This window comes from Camelus ferus, chromosome 6 (genome assembly GCF_009834535.1).
Source record: "Camelus ferus isolate YT-003-E chromosome 6, BCGSAC_Cfer_1.0, whole genome shotgun sequence".
NCBI classification, from domain to species: Eukaryota; Metazoa; Chordata; class Mammalia; order Artiodactyla; family Camelidae; genus Camelus; species Camelus ferus.
This window is the reverse complement of record NC_045701.1, coordinates 49,286,267-49,305,203: the sequence shown is the minus strand read 5'-3', so window position 1 is coordinate 49,305,203 and position 18,937 is coordinate 49,286,267. Positions and strand designations below refer to the sequence as shown.

General features: G+C 34.1%; 1 protein-coding gene across 2 annotated transcripts in view; it reads left to right on the top strand.

The window, feature by feature from the left end:
* Positions 1–18,937, top strand: part of MDGA2 (MAM domain containing glycosylphosphatidylinositol anchor 2) — a 690,959-nt gene that overhangs the window by 423,589 nt on the left and 248,433 nt on the right. For both annotated transcript variants that reach the window (XM_006189475.3, XM_014563340.2), the window contains one exon: positions 8,097–8,293. In XM_006189475.3, coding sequence (XP_006189537.2) covers positions 8,097–8,293 — 197 coding nt within the window. The remainder of the gene's footprint in view (positions 1–8,096; positions 8,294–18,937) is intronic.

Genomic DNA, 18,937 nt, shown 5'->3' with positions numbered 1-18,937 from the left:
AATTTACTTTGTCTCCCACTGATTTGTTTTGTCTCTACCTCTCTCATCACTTTTCCTGTCTTTTTCAGATATTTTCCTTCTTTTTGCCTCCACTTGATGCAGACCAGGGCTCTCCCTTGGGCCTTTCCTCTTTTCATTCTGCATACCTCCTGCATGGTTTCATTCCCTCACACAGAATACCAGTGTCTCCTGAATCCATATCTGTAGCCCAGACTTCTCATTCAGGCGCCAGCTTATAAACATTGTGATTAGGAGAGAAGTAGGTGCTTGACATTGAGCATGATCCAAAAAGAAATAACTCCTTTCCCTTTTACATCCTCCACCTTCCCCTCCCCTGGCCAGGATTAGGTCTCATTCTACATTTCATATTTCAATTAATACACTGTCTACCCAACTGCCCAACCAGGTCTTTCTTTCCTCAGCCCTAATCAGTTATGCAATTCAGTTCATGTAAGTTTCTAGGGTTAAGAAAAATAACTTACATCATCATATATAATTTTTTTTCTTAAAATGACTTTAATTTATCATTTTATGGCATATTTAATCAGCCAAAAAAAGTTTCCAGAAAATTATTTCAGTTAGAAAGAGGTCAGTAGCTATTGCATTTATGGTAAAAAATGAATTTTTCTTAGGTTTATCATTATTATATGTATGGATAGCCTTGCTGAAAATTGACTTTGAACATATTAGTTACAACAGATTAATCTTAATTTACATTAATTTATTAGATCATTATCAAGTACTTATGTCTCTTATGTCAGATTCAAGGAATGTAAACATGACTAAGGTATAGATCTTATAAGCATAGGGGTATACTTTATAGAAAACTATGTTAGTTTTTATTTAAATATGTTTAAAACAAATATTCATGTGCCAAATAATATATTCAATGATTTACATTATTTTATAAATGTGAAGAAGTTTGGCCTTCATTAAATTATAAAAATTATCTCAGAGAACATTTTGCATTTACTAATGGATATCATCTCTAGGTATTTGAATTTTACATATTTAGCCTACAAAATTAAAAGAAATTTATTTGAAAGAGAAAAAATAAATTCAAATAAAATATCAGTAATAATATAAAATAGCCCATTTAGTATGAAAATTGACTATTGGGTAAATGTAGAAAGTGACCTTATGGTCCCTGAACTATAAATAAAGACTGAAGAAAATTAGAAATGAACCCCAACGTCTTCAGATAAAACAGTATACAAGGTATTCTGTCTATGTCCTGGGAATGTTAGAGGATGTTGACTCTTTAGTGAATCCCTCTCATGAAGTTGTCCTCAGCTGGAAAGAGCCGCCTAATTCAAGGTCAAGCCTCCTCATCACCAGCCCTAGTCTAGTGACTGAGTTTTGTGTCTTGTAGGACAGCTCTGAAAGACCTTCTCAAATCTGGAGCTCCTTCTGGATCTACCAGAGACTTTGTGCATTTAACTCCTCCCAATACCTAATCCTACCTTTTTTTTTTTTTTTTTTTTTGGCACACTCTCACAAAATTGAATTCTGAAAGCACTCCCTACCCAGTAAATCTCCTGAATGCATGTCTTCAGCAAAGATTTGTATTTTCAAGATATAATTCTAGATAGTCTGAGAAAATAGTGTCTAAGATACAGCGTTATAGATGGATCACCCATCAGCCCATTGCTAGTGGTAGGTGAACCCCTGATAGCCCTTGACTACTATAGTGCTGAAATTGTTAAAACCTTCACAGACTGTAAGAAAAGGATAGGTATCAATGAAAGGTTGTACTCTCTGAATTCAGTATGTCAGGCTTTTGAGGAATTCATTGGAAAGTAATAATTATAAGGACAATGGATCAGTTTCTGCTGAGTTCTATTAATGCGGCGGAGAAAAAGAATAAAAGACTGAGTGTGATTAATCATGAGTTGAAGGTGATGTGTGAGGATAAGAAAGCCTCTTTAGCAGAGTATAAAGAAATTCTTATCTTCTTTAGCCAGAGGTTATAAAAGCTGATAAAAAGGCTTAGAACTTACTTAAAAGTATAGTAGAGTTCCAGAGAAGCTTAAATCCTCAGCCCCAGCAAACTAGCGAAGCCTGGATCTGAACCCAGTTGGGAATAAGTGGAAACCTGACTTGAGGGGTGGAGTATATCTGGGTTTATGATCTCAAAATCCTTGAAAACCTAGATCTCCCTAAACCTCCTGGGCTACAGAGGTGGACCATTTCTTCTGAAAAGAGGCTTTCACTTCCATCTTGCATAAAGATGTTGCAGAATTTTCTTCCTTTTGTGGTCATACATACCCCTCTTTGGATATATTCTCACCTCCATTCTTTCTCAGCAAATCAATACATAGGGTAAATAGATGACTTAACTTGACCGTGGAAGTGTGTCTCTAAGGGAGCAAAGAGCCAATGCTTCAAATGAGCTACAGACCTAACCAATATATATTGGTAAGAGTCAGGAGAGTGTGTATGGAGTAAGATTCTGGCTACTGGATCAAGTGAGATTGAGAATAAGATTGAACAAAATTGGGGGCGGAGAATCAGATCAAATAGGTATAAAGAATAAGAGTTTACTGATATGAGAGCATTCTCCCATGATACTCAGGTTCAGACCCTGGCAAGGATAGCAGGAGATAGTTGCTGCTGCTAAGATGGCTCTTGGAAGCCTAGGGAAAGCAGGGGTCCCCACAAAAGGAAGTGTAAGTGCCACAGCTGCTGTGTAGACCATTGGAAAAGGGGTCATAAGACCCAGGTATATAAGCATGCGAACGCGAATTTTTACCAGTTAGAGCCTTAAAAAGTCATCAACTGGGTATAATCTGTGTAAAGGCTTGGAGGACACCACATTTATTAAAGCAGCAGGAATGTGCTGATGACAGTGATATGGGTATCACTGAGACTCAGAGGTGACTGTTCTCTGTAGGCAAATGTGCATAGCAGGAGATGCTCTTATAGAACTGGTCTCCCTGACGGCAACGAGGTGCTGGGATCTCAGAGTAATAGAGGCTAGGTGGCAGGGCTTAGTTGTCACAGGCGTCTCAGTGAGCAGCCAGTTCAAACGCATCCAGTGCTCCAGACTCACAGAGAGCCGTGGGGATAGTTACTAGAGCTCAGTATCCCTTGGGGCAAAATAAGTGGACAGGCATCAAGGGTATTGCCTCATCTACACAATTAGAGAAACCAGATGGATAATCGGGAGGCTGAATGTGGTCATAGAATAAAAAGTCAGGACTCCTTGCCCAATCGCTGAACCTGAGGTAATTTTCAGACTATGAGGCCTGAAGTGTCAGTCATGCATTGAGTTTTGTCATATCTGCCAACACTCAGGCATAAAATAGGGCAGCCCTGTCAGTCATCCATCATAAGATGGAGGTGGTACATCTAAAATGAGGCATGGCCAGGGCCAGAGGGCTGAAGTAAGCCACACAAGCAAGTGCATCTGTCAGTGTTTGACTAGTGCTTCTCTCGGAGCTCATACCTAGCCCCGTGGAGGGTTTCTTATGAGCTGATGGTAGAGGAAAAAGGCTAAGCTTCTTTGATGACGAGTCAGCTCGGTCCACGTGGAAAAGCCCCAAACTGGACTACCACCTCCCTAGAATCCCACTCTGCGATGATGTCCTCAATAGAGGGGAGTAAGGAGAAATATTCCTAATGAACCTAACTTTGATTTGGGGGGTGTACCTGATCAACCACTTTGTGTGGTAAGGGAAGATTTGTTTAAGTATTTGGATGGACCTATGGGAGGGACAGGAAGTGTGATAATATTTGTATTGCATGTTAATGAGCATCAAAAAGTATCTACCACAGAACAAGCACAAAACAATGAAGTAGACAGAGTAAGGCAGATAGCTGATATCAGCCAGCTTCTGTCATTGGCCACCCACAGCTGCTACAACAGCCTCGCGAAAAGAACAGCCATAATGGTAGGGATGGTGGCCATGCATAAGCTTGAAACGTGGGTTATCATTCACAAAGGCTGGCCTGTCTGCTGCCACTACTGAATATCTAACTTGGCAGCAACAGACACCAACACTGGCCTCTTGGTACAGCATTATCCTTCAAGAATGCCAGCCCATCCCTTAGTAGCAAGTTGATTATATTAGACTTCTTTTTTTAACCCTGAAAGTGACAGTGTGTTGTTTTGATTGAATCTGACGTGTATTCTGGGGATAGATTTTTTTTCTGCTTACCTCAGCCAGCGGTAGCATATTCAAAGGCTTTTAGAATGTTTTATTTTAATACAGGATCCTACCTAACCACTCATGGGACCAAAAGCACATTTTACAGCAGTGAAGATGTGGCAGTGGGAACATTGATATGGGATTCTCTAGTTATATCATATTCTATACCACCTAAAAAAAATAATTTACTAAAGTGATAGAATGGCCTTTGGAGGGGGCAGCTGAGTTTTGGAGAGACAACATCCAGTAGGGAGGGGCTGCCATCTTCCGAGATTCAGTGTACATCCTAAATCAATGACCATTATTTTATGGTATGATGCACTTTTTTTTTTTTTTTTTTTTTTGTAAAATACATTGGTTCAAGAATCAAGCAGAGACCCTGCTTACTACCATCACGTTCAGTGACCCAGTTGGGGAATCCATGCTTCCCTTCCCACAGCTCTGGGCTCTGCCAGTTTAGAAGTCTTAGTTCTCAGAAAGGGAAAAAGCCTTTATTAAGTGACACAGCAGGAGTCCCCTTAATCTCCAAGCCTTGGCTGCTTTAGGTTACTTCAGGCCTCCTGTGTCAGGAAACAACAGATGAGAGGAGTCACCATCCTGGTGGGCCCATATGGTCAGCTTCGAGGTAGGACTGTTGTTACACAATGAGGCAGTTAGAATATATTTGATACTCAGTTGATGCGCTGAGGCATTTCTTGCTATTCTGTTGTTCAGTTTTGGTGGTAAACAGACAACTGTATCAGTAATGGCTTGAGAAGAGCATGGTTACCAAGGGGCTCAAAATCCTTAGTGACAAAGGTCTGATAACCTCACTAGATAAGTGACTTACACCAAAAGATGTCCTAGCCCAGGATGAGAGCAATCTAGAATGGTAACAGTAGAAGGAGATGATGACTATCATCCTGCCACAGTTTCTTATGAAAGATTTCCCAGGAAAGATGACTAACTGGAATCCTGAAATAGTTCTTCCTAGATAGAGCGAGTTTTCATACCTAGCAGGTGGATGTGGGTGGATGCATAGTGCACCCACAGATCCCTCTCTCGGGACTGAAGCACTCGTTCTTCCAGCTGTTGAGAGTTGGAGGAACTGATTGATGCCTCTAAGCTAAATCCTTCTCTAGAAATTGCCCTAAACCAAACAAAGCTGCCCCTCCCAAGGTCGCTTTCCCTGGTGGGGAGCAGCACATTTGTAAGAACTGGTTGATGTCTGCCGAAGAGGGTTGGAGTATAAGGGTTTAGCTTCCTTGTTTCCTTGCTTTAAGGCAGTACAGTTCTGAGGGGACGTAAGGGCTCCAAAACGTGTCTGGAGCTACTGAGTGAGACCTTTGCTGCAAATGTGCTGTAGTTGGACTCCCCTTCACAATCCTATTTCCTTCACTCCCCAAAAAGTGTTGAATACACTTCATGCACACATTCCTCTGTCTTAGAGTCTCTTTTCTAAGAACCCTGACGTAAAGTAAAGACATATTTAGTATATATTCAGTATGTATTCAGTAATAGATAGTGTATATTTTAAACATATCTTTTAAGTGGTATATGTTTATATATCATTTAAACTATATATTATGTATGTATATATGTATGTCTACGCACACACACACACACACACACACACACACAAGCATGTAATTTCACTGAAAGTATGCCATTATTTGACTTGTCTAAAAGACATCTTGTTTTTGGCATGTTTGGTTTTTTGTTTCTTTGTTTCACTTTTAAATGTGTTTTTAATCTTTTAAAAGAGTAATAAAAATAACAGAAGTGTTTTATACTGTATAGAAAGGTAACCATTTATGCCTTGCTTGTTTTTAAATGTAAAAAATAAATCATCTAGAAGTTTTATGAAATAGAAATTCCTAAACGTGAGTGAATCTAACAGATAATTCTGCCAATACAATATTCAGTAAGCCATTGTCACAAGATTAAGAGCCTCAGAAGGCCAGTGACCTGAACCTCATCTGGGTCAGGGAAGAGCATGTTTAAGTGATTATTTGGGTTTGGTCTATTCCTGACTGCACCTATCGACACCATCACCTAATGTGAAAAGTGCTAGGGATACATCAATAGATGGATGTTGAAAAATGCAATACTATCAGCTATTTGGAACTCAAAGAGAGTCACCATTGTTACACTGTTTCCCATCCAATTCTGTTTTGTTTCTAAACTTTCTCACTTCGGAATTTTGTTTTTACAATAGAACACAGCTCATATTTTCTAAAAAGGAGACCATGACTAAAAGAAATTATGTTTTGAACAAGAAAAAAATAAGTTGTTTACAACTGACTCAGAGTACCTTTTTTTCAAGTCACCAAGACTGAATCCAGCTAATCCATTTTCTGTAGGATTGGATTTGTATGTAAAAGCCTAATCATCAAATAAGACACTACTCGATGGATTTTAAAGGCCTTTGAACATTTCATGATAATAATGCTGGTATCCCTAACTACTCCAACAAACCTGACTTATATCCCTGCACAGTTAATAGGGTGAATTTAAACTGAAAGTTACTGAAATTTTACCGAAAAGGCAACAGTTGTTCTGTAAGTTTTCACTGCTAAAATTAGAGGCCTTTGAGGTAGCTGTGAAAATATTCTAATGTTGGGGGAAAAAACCCTCAATGTTGCAAAACTGGAAATCTAAGTAGGGCTGTCAAGTAATTCACGTTTGAAAAAAAGATTTTTTTGAAAACTGGAGAAATCTGGAGTTCTCTTCTTTACTTTGATTCCTTAGGGAAGCTGTTATTTCACTACTTTTGTTGCCTTTTTATTATTTGAACATGTCCTTTTAAAAATTTTGTTTGTATTTATTTTTTTAAATTGATGTGTAACTGACATATAATATTATATTAGTTTCAGGTATTCAACATAGCAGTTCAATATTTGTATACACTGCAGAATGATCACCACAGTAACTCTAATTATCATTTGTCACCATACAAAGCTACACATTTTTCCTTATAATACGAACTTTTAAGATTTACTCTCTTAGAAAGTTTTCTAATATACACTACAGTTTTTTTTTAAAGCAAACACACTTCTTAATTTATTTTTATCTTAAAAAAAAACCCTGGGATATGATATATCAAGAATTGGCAATCTATGGCAGACTATGGCCCATGAGCCAAATCTAGCTGAGGCACCTGTATTTGTAAATAAAATCTTATTGGAACTCAGCAACATTCATGTTTCATTCATTTACCTATTGTCTTTCACACTACAATGGTAGAGTTGACTAGTTAGGATAAAGACTGTGAACCACAAAGCCCAGCATATTTATGAGTTGTTTCTTTCCAGAAAATGTTTGTTAAACCCTTGATATATATGTCTTCTTTAGGAAGCAAAATTTTAGTTCCAGTATTCATTAATAAAAATATTAATACCTTTTAATAATACCTTCTGTTAATACATTTTCCATTAGCAACATGATCTGGGATATAAAATCTGAGATGAAGGAAAAATCTAACCCAGTATAAGATAATATTCTCTTACTATAAAGATTATAACAGTTCATAGACATAAATTTTTTCCTTGTTTTTAATATGTGTTATAAATAATTGAGGAAAGAAGTATGTTAAGGTTAAGAGTCAGTTGAACTGCTTGATATTTTTTTCTCTGTGACTATGCTTCATAGTTTTGGGTAACATCTTAAATTTTCTAATTTTTCTCATGGAGCTGTTTTATGTGGCTGTTGACAAAGTGTTGGAAATATGTATAGTCGTTTGGACTGTTTCAGCAAATAGAGATCTTAAGAAATAACTATTATTTGTCTTTACCTTCTATCATTGGAAATTTCTCTGCAAATGAGTTCAATTAGCTCAGTGAAAAAATGAGCCTAGTGATAAGCAACATATAATCAATTGGGAAAATTCATCTTTGGTTAGATTTTGTATGTACAGTACTTTAAAAGCCATGTAGCTCATGACATTGTTTTTATTTTTTCTTCTAGATTTGGATGACCCAGTAGTAACTGTTCATCAAAGTATAGGTGAAGCTAAAGAACAATTTTACTATGAGAGGACAGTGTTCCTCCGGTGTGTTGCCAATTCCAATCCACCTGTTCGGTACAGCTGGAGACGTGGCCAGGAGGTGTTACTGCAAGGATCTGATAAAGGAGTTGAGATTTATGAGCCCTTCTTCACCCAGGTAGGAACTGAGGTATAGTATTTCCACCCTGCTGTGCTGGATACTTTCCTAATTCAGGCAGCACGCAATACTGTATATATTTGAAAATATAGTTTCTCCAAATATGGCCTTTTAAAAACCAATACATGCTTGGCTGAAAGATCAGAGAACTCAAGTAATGATAAACAGTTTGTTTATTTTTCATGGGGTAGTTAAATTTATAATGTTAACTCTTGAAAAATAATTTAAATTAATGTATCCTAACATATTTTTTTGTCCATAGGTTTGTCTACGTTTCACTCTAAGCTACATAATTATACATTTGCTCTCTGCTTTGTTTTTTTGTGGAAAGTATTTCTTAAAAGAAGAGATTCTGATTTCCCCATTGTAATGCTAAATACATAAAGGAATGAAGAAATCTGCTTGAAATTTATTTGATTTTGGTTTGGGGGAAAAAAATCTAATTTTCTTTGTTCATTTTTGGTTTTGACTTAGTTTAAGAATTAAACCTTAATTTTGTAAAAACTGAAATATCTAAGTCATTAAAATTTATTAAAAAGAAAAATTGATTTAATTTTACATAGAGTGAATATAATATGGGATATACTTCTGTAATGTATTGAGAGGAAAAATTAATAATTCTTGAGACATTGAAATTATAAGAATATTTGAATGCTGTTATTATAAAGTGTTTTTATGACCAAAAAGGAACACAAACCTAATTAACAAAGGAAAAGTTTTAAATAAAAAACTGTACTTAGAAAAATGTTCAAAATAATTGTGAGCATGAATTGTTTTTAATTGTATAGGCAGCAAGATAAACAGGAATTTGACTACATTGTTAAAGTGTTGAGACATCGTTTACCCATAATTAGGGAACTATACAACCAAATTTAAATACTGTAAATATTCTAATTTGGCATGTTAAAGATTATTACAAGTTTCACATCTTAACTCTCTAATCATATAATGTAATCCTGAATTTATAAATGTCCCAGCATCCCATTTTTCATCATTAAATATAAAACTTAATAAATACAGCAATTCATTCTTTAATTTTTCTAAAATCTTTTTTTTTTTTAGTTACAAAATAACTTAAAAAATTTGTTAACAGTGTTTAGTTGCTTGGATGTCTTTAAGGTTTAGAACTTCAGATAAATGATCTTCTATCATTTATTTTATTCTTCTATTGTCAATTTCTTTTAAAATATAGACATTGTTAAAATGTAAAAAACATAATTTCTAGTTTGACATGATATGTTTACAGTTACTGAGGCAATTCTAAACACCTGTTCACTAGGTGAGGCATCACTGCAGGCAGTTTTTTACCTGCTGAACTGTCTCATCACTTGGAAATGAACACATGGGCCTTGTCCAAATTTGGAGGAAACTGTACAAGTATACAACTTTCAAAATAATTAGAAATTTGTTTTACAGTTGTTAAATAAGCACGATCAAACTTTTCATTCATTCTTTTGAATTTGTGGCTGTTTCTATGTGAGCAGCTCTTAAAATATCCATCTTACAAGAGCTCTCAAACTAGTAGCTGTTGATTCTGCCTTTTAAAAGTAGCTTTTATTTTCTCTTTTTTTTTCTTTCCCCATTCTTGTATGAGACCAACAACGTTTCAATTTGAACATTTCAATACCGATACTTCTTTTGATATGACTATTAACCTGTAGGTTGCTGTAACACATGCTTCCTCTACGTTTTGCTATGCTTGTTAACTGCTGCTTGGACCTTCTGAATTAATTCTTTTAAAAAGTTTAAGAAACACACTTTTCTTGCAATTCTGTGTTCTGGATTCACCTGCTGTAGTTGATAATTGCCAATAACAAGTAGTTATGGTTCCTATTTAAAGATGCCTTTCCTGCCTTTGGTTACTTGATTATGTTGTTTATCGCTCCTTTTTAAATGGCTATGGGTTTGTATCTGTCCTAAGAAATATGTATAAGCAAGAAATACTTCAGTACTTTTATGTTATATATGTACTTAATTTGTTCATATTAAACCTATTTTGTAGACCAGACTGATAGAAACTCTCAAACAGCAGCATATGGAAAGTTCAGTTCTCATAACCACAGAGAATGTTGGCTTTCTCATAGACAAAATGTTATCAGTGGTTTTTCTTCCTACCACACATGTTAATATACGGCACATGGGCCTGATATCCACAGGTCCAGCCATGTCACATGACTTCTGTTATCTCTCCATGGAATACAGCAATAAGTTCCCAACTGGCTGTCATGCTTTATTACAGAAACCTCCAATCTTCTGAGTGATCATTTAAAAGTGTAAATTGTTTTTTCCTGTTCTAATCCCTCCAGTGGCTTCTCAATGTTTAGAATAAGTTGAAATGAGTATCGTGGCCTGCGAGACCATGTTTGACCTTGTTCTGCCTTGTGCTGCTCTCCCTTATCTAAAATCTCCTGTACCTTATTCACTGCCCTGGTCATGCCCTCCCTAGACATGCCTAGGGTCTGCATGTGGTTGCTCCCTCCAACATGGAATGTTGTTTACTCAGATAATATGGCCAGGTCTTCTTACACCGAGGACTCATCACCTGAGGAAGGCTTTCCCTGACAGATCTATCTGAAGTAACATATCTTCCCTTCCACAGTTATCTTTCCTAATACCCAGGGTGTTTTTTTGTTTGTTTGTTTTTTCCTTATAACACTGAAACTATCAAATTATTTTGTGTATGTGGACATAATAATTATAGTGATTTAGTCTTTTCAACAGCTCAAAAGTGCCAGACACATGGAATATTCTCAATAAGTATGTTGAGTCAATATTCCCATGGAGATGTCTGTATTTGAAACTATGGAATAGTTAAAATTTACTTATTAGTAACCCCAGAATCACTTCATGTAACTTCATGCCTCTTTATATACTAAAGAAAGCTTAGTGAAATGTGAATGAGAATATTATAATTAAATCCTTTTTAATGTATTTAATTCCCTAAAATAATAACAGATGCTTTTCTTGTTATAATTTTAAATTGATTTCTAGTCTGATTTCACTGGGTCAGAAAGCATTACAATCTGAATAATTTCAATCTTTAGCAATTGAGGCTTGCATGGAGTACTTGCTTATGGTGTACTTTCGTGAATGATCCTTGAGCACCCTAAAAAATGTGCATTCCAAAATTGTTGGGTTTCAATAGGTCACAATTGTTACTTGTGTTGTTCAGTTATTCTATATATTCCCTAATTTTTGCACCTGCTGTTCTAAAAGCTATTGAGAATGGTTACTTAATGTTTCTTACTATGGCTGTGAATTTGTCTCTTTTTTCTTTATTTTTGTCAATTTTTGCTTTATATATTTTGAAGGTGTATTATTAATATATACAGACTTAGAGTCATTGTGTCTTCCTAGTGGATTATCTGAGTGTGTCTTTCTGATACTGTATCTTCCTGGTAGGTTATCATTCAGATGTTCTTTTTTTACCACTGGCAGTGTTTTTTCCTTAAATCTGTTTTGCCTGTCATTCATTTAACTACTGAAGGCTTTCTTTCAGCTAGTGGGATTTCTTACGGGTAGAGGAGAGTGATAAATATTCATCTTTTTTATTCTCAAACTTTCTGTATCTTTATATTTACAATATGTCACTTGTAACCAGAATATAGATTTTTGTTGTTTTAATCTAGTGGGGCTATCTTAAGTTTTAGTACATTTAATTCAATGACTGTTATTTATTTTTCACTGTATGACCCACTTGTTTTATTTTACTTCTTTTCTTGCCTTCTTTCGAATCTGTGAGATATTTTTAATTATTCCATTTTATCATCTATTTAACTACTAGATTTAAGTTATCTTAGTAGCTTTTATTGACTACCTTAAAAATTACACCCCACATCCTTGATTATTACTTTACCACTTCCTCAGTAATGATAGAACCTTAGAATATTTCAGCAATGTTTACCTTTTTTGTACTTTATATTATTTTTTCTAATATTTTAATCTACATATATTTTTAAATCAACACAATATTATTTTATTCTTTGAAACAATCATTATCCACTTAAATTTACCAATATATATCCTTTTTCCATTTTGAGTTAACTTATGTGTGTGGGAATATCTGAGGTTCATTTTTTGCAGGTGGATATACATGTGTTCTGGCATCATTTATTGAAAAGATCATTCTTTCATCACTGAATTTCCTTGGCACTTAAATTGAAAATCAATTGGTCCTATATATTACAGTCTATTTCTAAACTGTTTATTCTGTCCCACTGATTTAAATGTCTGTCTTTGTGACAAGACCATACTGACTTAATTACTGTAGCTTTATAGTAAGTCGTGAAATCAGAAAGAATAAGTCCCTCAACCGTGTTCATCTTTTTCAAAATTGTTTTCAGTGTTTTAGCTTCTTTGTATTTCCACTTAAATTTTAGGATCATCTTATCGATTTTTGTAGAAAGTCTGATAAAATTTTGAGTGAAGTTTTGTGCAATCTGTAGATCAGTTTGAGAGGACTGATATTAAGATTATTGAACTGAGGACGATTGATATTGGCAATATGTTATAATCAAAGAAAAATCTGATGCCCTCCATCTGTATTTTACCTCTCTGTCATGTGTAGTATAGCTTTATCAATAATTTGAGAACATATGCAAGATTTTCCAATAACAGTTTTATTTAGGTTTAGCAACTTTTAAAATACTGCTTTATGTATTTTTGTGTATATGTGTGTTTATCATAAATACTAGGGAGCTAGTCATATACTAAAGAAATTCTCTGGAGTTCCTCGTAAATAAATTAACTCTCAGAGCAAGGTAGCTAGGTGTATATATCCACCTGAATCCAAGTTTCTTTTTCAATGGGCCATAGTAAGTTTACTTTTGTGCAGGAAACACAAGTGCAAATGCCTACTGAGACAGTATGAGAGCATAAATATGTGGTCTGTCTGGTAGTGTGAAAACAAGAACTATTGAGGCTTGTTGTTCATGCTCACTTTTTAGAAAACAATACACCACCTGTTGCTGCCAGAGTTCTATGTTTAGCCCCCTGGGCTGCCATTTTGAAACTGTACTTAAACCCACAGTTTATTTTGGAGGGGGTGATATATATGATAACATTACTAGTCTTATATAATTTCAAATATAGGAAGTTATGGAATGAGCAAGATTTCTCTAAAAGTTCTGAAAAAATTAGAATTAGTATTTTGAGAATTCCAGGACTGATTCCAGCCTCCAGGGCACAAATTTATAATATTGACAAATATAATGTAAAGAATATTTTTACCCATGAACCTGCTTGAAGGCAGCTACTCATTAGTAGCTTCTAGCTGCCTTGGAAATTTGTAAGTACTGTGAATATGGTTGCCCAGCAGTGCAAACACAATGGACTTAGCTTGTGGTCTTTATTTTTACAATAATAAAACATAATTTTTATGTAGATTCTAATTTACAAAGTTATCGTATCTAGTTGTTTTTCTCTATATTATAAGGTAACCCTAACATTTCTAAGTAGCTATTTAGAATTGTGTTATTGAATTAAAGGCATCAATTATTTGATCTACATTTCATATTTGCTTTTTTTTATTTTTTATTATCGAAGGGCCAGCAGTTGCAATGTCATATTTGCTTTAGATTTAAATTTAATTTTGTTTTGTATCCTTGAAATGCTTTCTAAGGTTGACCATTTTTTTTTCCTTTCGGTAATGGCTTTGCCATTTATAGTGAGATAGGAATGATGTTTACTTTTTCTTTTGCTTATTGTGCTAGTGTGTATGTATATGTATTTCTTAGATGTTATTGATTTCTTGGATTGTTGTTTCCCATCAATTGTCATGTGTACTTTATTTTATTTTAGTTTAGTTTTTAAAGGAGGTACCAGGGATTGAACCCAGGACCTCGTGCATGCTAAACATGCGCTCTACCACCGAGCTACACCCTCCCTCAGTCATGTGTACTTTACAATGAAAAAAATGTTCATTTTAGCTTTTTTTTATATTGGAGCACTTCAATAATGTTTTAATTTATTTCCATAGATCCTATGGCCTCTGTGGCCTCACAGTTTAAATAAGATCCAGTTAAAATGACTGAGATCTGTTTTGTGCAAGATATGGGCAACTCTCTGCCAGAGATATAGAGGTTACTAGGCAAGGCTCCTCCTCTAAGTCTGTTGATATATATATGGGGAGATGACAAAGTAACAGTGATTATGATACAAAGTAAAAAAATTGTTGTCAAAATAGAGGCACACAATACTGCTGTGGGGAGAGCATTTAAGATGGAAAGCCATAGCATGTGCATTATACAGAAGGAAGACAGTATCTTCAAGAATTGACTGTGTCTCTGGTTGGCTGGAATAATAATTGGTGTATGTGGGTAACAGTGAACTGTAATGCTGGGAAGGTCTATTGAGACTATCTTGTGGAAGGATTCAAATGACAAGTCATAAGTCTACTTATTTTTAATATCAGAAATTTAAATTTCTTTTAAAGATGTTATATTTTGCTATTCAATAACAATGTCTTATTTTTAATAAAACAGGATTTCTAAGATAATGAGTTATATTTATCCCACATGCACATTCATGCTAAGTCAATAACTATGTCAATTTGAATATTTATTTCACCATCTTGTGGAAAGACAAAATCTTGCTTACACCTTTTTATAGATCATGTTTCCAGAATGAAGTTGGTCTATGTTGCTGAGGCTGATATAAATTAATAAGCATATAAGTCTATGAGGAATAATCATGCTTTTCATATTTCCACTCATTTTATACTGAAAAGAGGCCTGCTAGCATATATTATTATTTATTTATAAGTTTTTAATAAATTAGTCATTAGAGCTACAAAAATGAGTGTTAATTGAAAGGTTTTATTTTTTTTTTTTACTTATATCTGAAAGTAAATATTAAAGTTCCAATTCCTTTTATAAGTAAAATAGAAATACTTCTTTAGGCTATGGGTATTATTTCACCAGACAGTGTCACCATTGGTAAGGGCCACTGACTAATGTATAGAATACCTTCCCTTCATTTCTTTTAATTAAAAATAAATATATACATATATTTTAAAGTTTAAATATAGATGTTTCAAGTAATTTTATAAATAATAAAGAAATATGTATTTAAATTTTACAAGCTACACATACTGTTGCTATTTTTCTGGAATTTTTGTAAAGATGTTCATGACATCATCTTGTGTATTGTAATTACACCATCTAATTAATTACAAGACTTAACATATTTACATCAATTATATAATTAGTTATAATTAGGCTAATTAGATTAACTATGCAATTAGACAATAATCAACTGAAAATTCCTTTTCAAAAATCATGGAAATTCACATGCAGAAAACCTTCCAGCATCACAGAATATCAAAGTTATATGATCAACAAATTAATATTAACATTATGTGATAAAACAGTAGTGAGTAGTAAATCTAAATCTTTGAAAATATAGATATATATTCATAAGTATACATATGTGCCATTTGATAGCATAAATATATGCACACATGTATATTATATACTCTCAATTTTGTTACACATTATGATTTTTTTTTAATATTCTGAGCTTTGGGAGTTGTTTACTGAGAGGAAAAGAGTCTGCCTGAATGCTTTTATTTTTCCTGAATGTGGTGAATTAAGTGAGTAAGATTCATTTTCTTTCTTAATTCTGCCTGTTATTTTCCACATTCGTTTTATAGATTTTTGTCTGTATTAGCCCCTGTCTGTCTTTGACATGCTACATAAAGTAATCTTACATATTAACCTAGATGTCCTATAGGTTCAAACATCTTGGAAACTTGTTTCTTGACTATAATTCCTGTAAATTATCTTAGTTCATCCAAAACAATTCTCCAATCATATAACAGCTGAACCTTGGGAAATTGTGGATCTAGAATTCACAGTGAAATTTATTCCTTCTCTTTGTTCTTCTCATGTGCCCACTTGCTGCTCTGTTCTTCATTAGCATTAACTAGGGTACGCTGTGAAAAACAATTCTATTTATTGGACCATAGCTACTGATTTTTAAAGAGTGGGAATCATCTCAAAGATAAGGCTGTTTAAGCCTTAAAATCTCAAAGTCACTACCCAATTCTTTACTTTTGGATAACATAAACATCAGTAGCATTTCTAACCACAAAAACTTAGGTATATAAAATATTTCAAGAACACATTCGTTTCAGAAATTACCTCTGTATTTTAATGGCTCTGGCTTCATTGCTATTGGTTTAGATGTACTTGATGTTGTTTTATATATTCCCTTGGGATTTACTTCCCATTGACAGTCCCTTGTTGATAATTGGCTGTTCTATTCTTTTGTGGATGGCCCTTAACTCAGCCTCTTAAACCTATCTATCAGCTTACATTAATGTTAAGAATTTTTTTATTCACACTACTACTATTAGTGTCAATATGGTTCAGAAATGTTTACTGAAAACTTATTATGTGCAGGACAATGAGTTAACTCTGTTCTTTTCTTGTCAGTAACCTTGACTGAGTTGATAACATGCAAAATACTGCAGTAATAGCAGGGATGAAATTTAAAATGGTGGTGTTTTATATAATGGAAAAGGCAGTATTAATATGAATATATGATGTAAATGACAGGAAACATTTGTAAACATATCGACAAATACAACCGATATAAATAGACAGAAGATATTAACCCAGAAAACAGAAAGCACATAGGGAAACACACTTTTAGATACTGTCTCAGAGAGGAGTTTTTAGCTTGAAAACTCTTTCTTGAAATAATGGCTGTCTGGAAATAGTCACAATAACTGAAAGGGCATCTGTTTTTTGATGGGTAACAATTATGGTGGGTAGAAATCATATTTAAAATATTTCCAAGAAATATTTGCCTTCCAAGAGAAGGCAAGTTTTGGTAAAAAAAAAAAAAAAATCAGGTAGATGAGTTAAGTGACATTAAACACAGAGTAAGTCATGTTAGGATAAATCAAAACCTACTCTCACAGCCCTTCTAGTCTGGCCTCTTCCAAGCTCTGAAACTTGATATTATTATTCAGTGCTCTTCACTGCTCTACACTCCAGCCACATTGAGTTCCTATCTAACCCTCCAACAGGTCAACCTTACCACCGAGTCAGGGTCTCGTCAGTTGTGGTTCCCTGTATTCATGTTATCATAATGTATCACTCATCTTTCAAACATCCTTCTAGTCATTCATGTTTCAGCGCAGATGCCTTAGAGATGCCCCTCAGAATGTCGTATCCAAAATATCTTACCACATTTCCATCTCTCTGTCATATACCTTGTTTGATTTACTTGACAGTGTTTAATAGTTTAAAAATCACTCTCTGTCTTCATTTAAATATTTATTGTTTCAAACATGTAAATTCTGATGTATTTTTCACTGTATTCCCAACATTTGGATAGTGCTTTGAATAGAGTATGCATTATATGATTATCTGTTCATTGAAATAATGCAACAGTTAATTTTATATAAGCGTTTTTCATTAAAATGTTAAATACATACAGAAAAGTACATGAAACATAAGTTTACAGCTTGATGTGTTTTTACACAGACATGTTCCTTTTAGCAGTATGAAGCACAAGAAACAGAACTTGAGCACCTCCTCTATGGTTGTAGTTAATTTTAAGTCAAGCAGCTTCTATCTCTTAAAATTTGATAGACACGAAATGTGGCATAACATTTGAAAGAATTTGAAAGAATTGACTTTCTCTGATACAATTTTTATTTGTTTTTACAAAATATAGGGAGGAGCAGAAGAGTTGACCATGCATCTATTCTAGTAGTCCAAGTGAAAATATTTAACTGTAGAAAAATTACAGAGAAAGAATTAGCCAGTTTCCAATTGATAATTAATGTGGCAAGTATCGTAGAAAGGGCAGAGAAATGAGAAAGTAATGAGAATGATACAAGAAATATAGTGTCATAAGCGAAGGACAGAGTGCACAGTGGAATGAAGTCTAATTTTTATAGATTTTATATTTTTGTACCTCTTATTTTTAAAAGTCATTATGATTACATTTTATGACCACATTACTTCTTATAGAATATGATAAGTGGGAAGGCCAAAATTTAAGTACATCCTGTCAATCAAGAAATATTTATTAAGCAATGGATGTAAAAGGCTCCCTATTAGGTGTTATGAGAGATATAAGATGACTCTGTGCCTAGGGGTCTATGATTCAATTAAAGAACATAGGTTAATACACTGAATGATAACTCATAACCCAATACTAAATAGTGAGTTATAAATAGATATCTTGATATAAAAATGCAGTAAAAGTTCCAAAGGAAGAGAATTTATTTCTAACTGAAAAGGTCAAGAAAGACAGGTTTTTTTTTTTTTGAACTGCACTTTAGTTTAGATAGGAATAGGAAGCGATTCATATCAAAGGGTAGTTTTCTTTAAAAAAAAAAAAAAACAGCAGAGTTTGAAATGATAAAAAGACACCTCAAAATAGTGATAAAACTAACTTGATAGGGATAAATAATAAATTAATAAAAAATAATAAATAAACTAATCTGAGAGTTATAAGAAAAAAGAATTTTTTCTTAGACTGCATAGAGTCTTAAAGGACACACTAAAGGTTTTTGAAGTGGCCTTTTGGAGTAGGAGAGCTGTTCAGGGTTTTCTGGCATGAAAATGACATGGTGAAGGCATGTATGGTGGCAGCAGGCAGAATGATTAGAGATGAAGGAGAGTG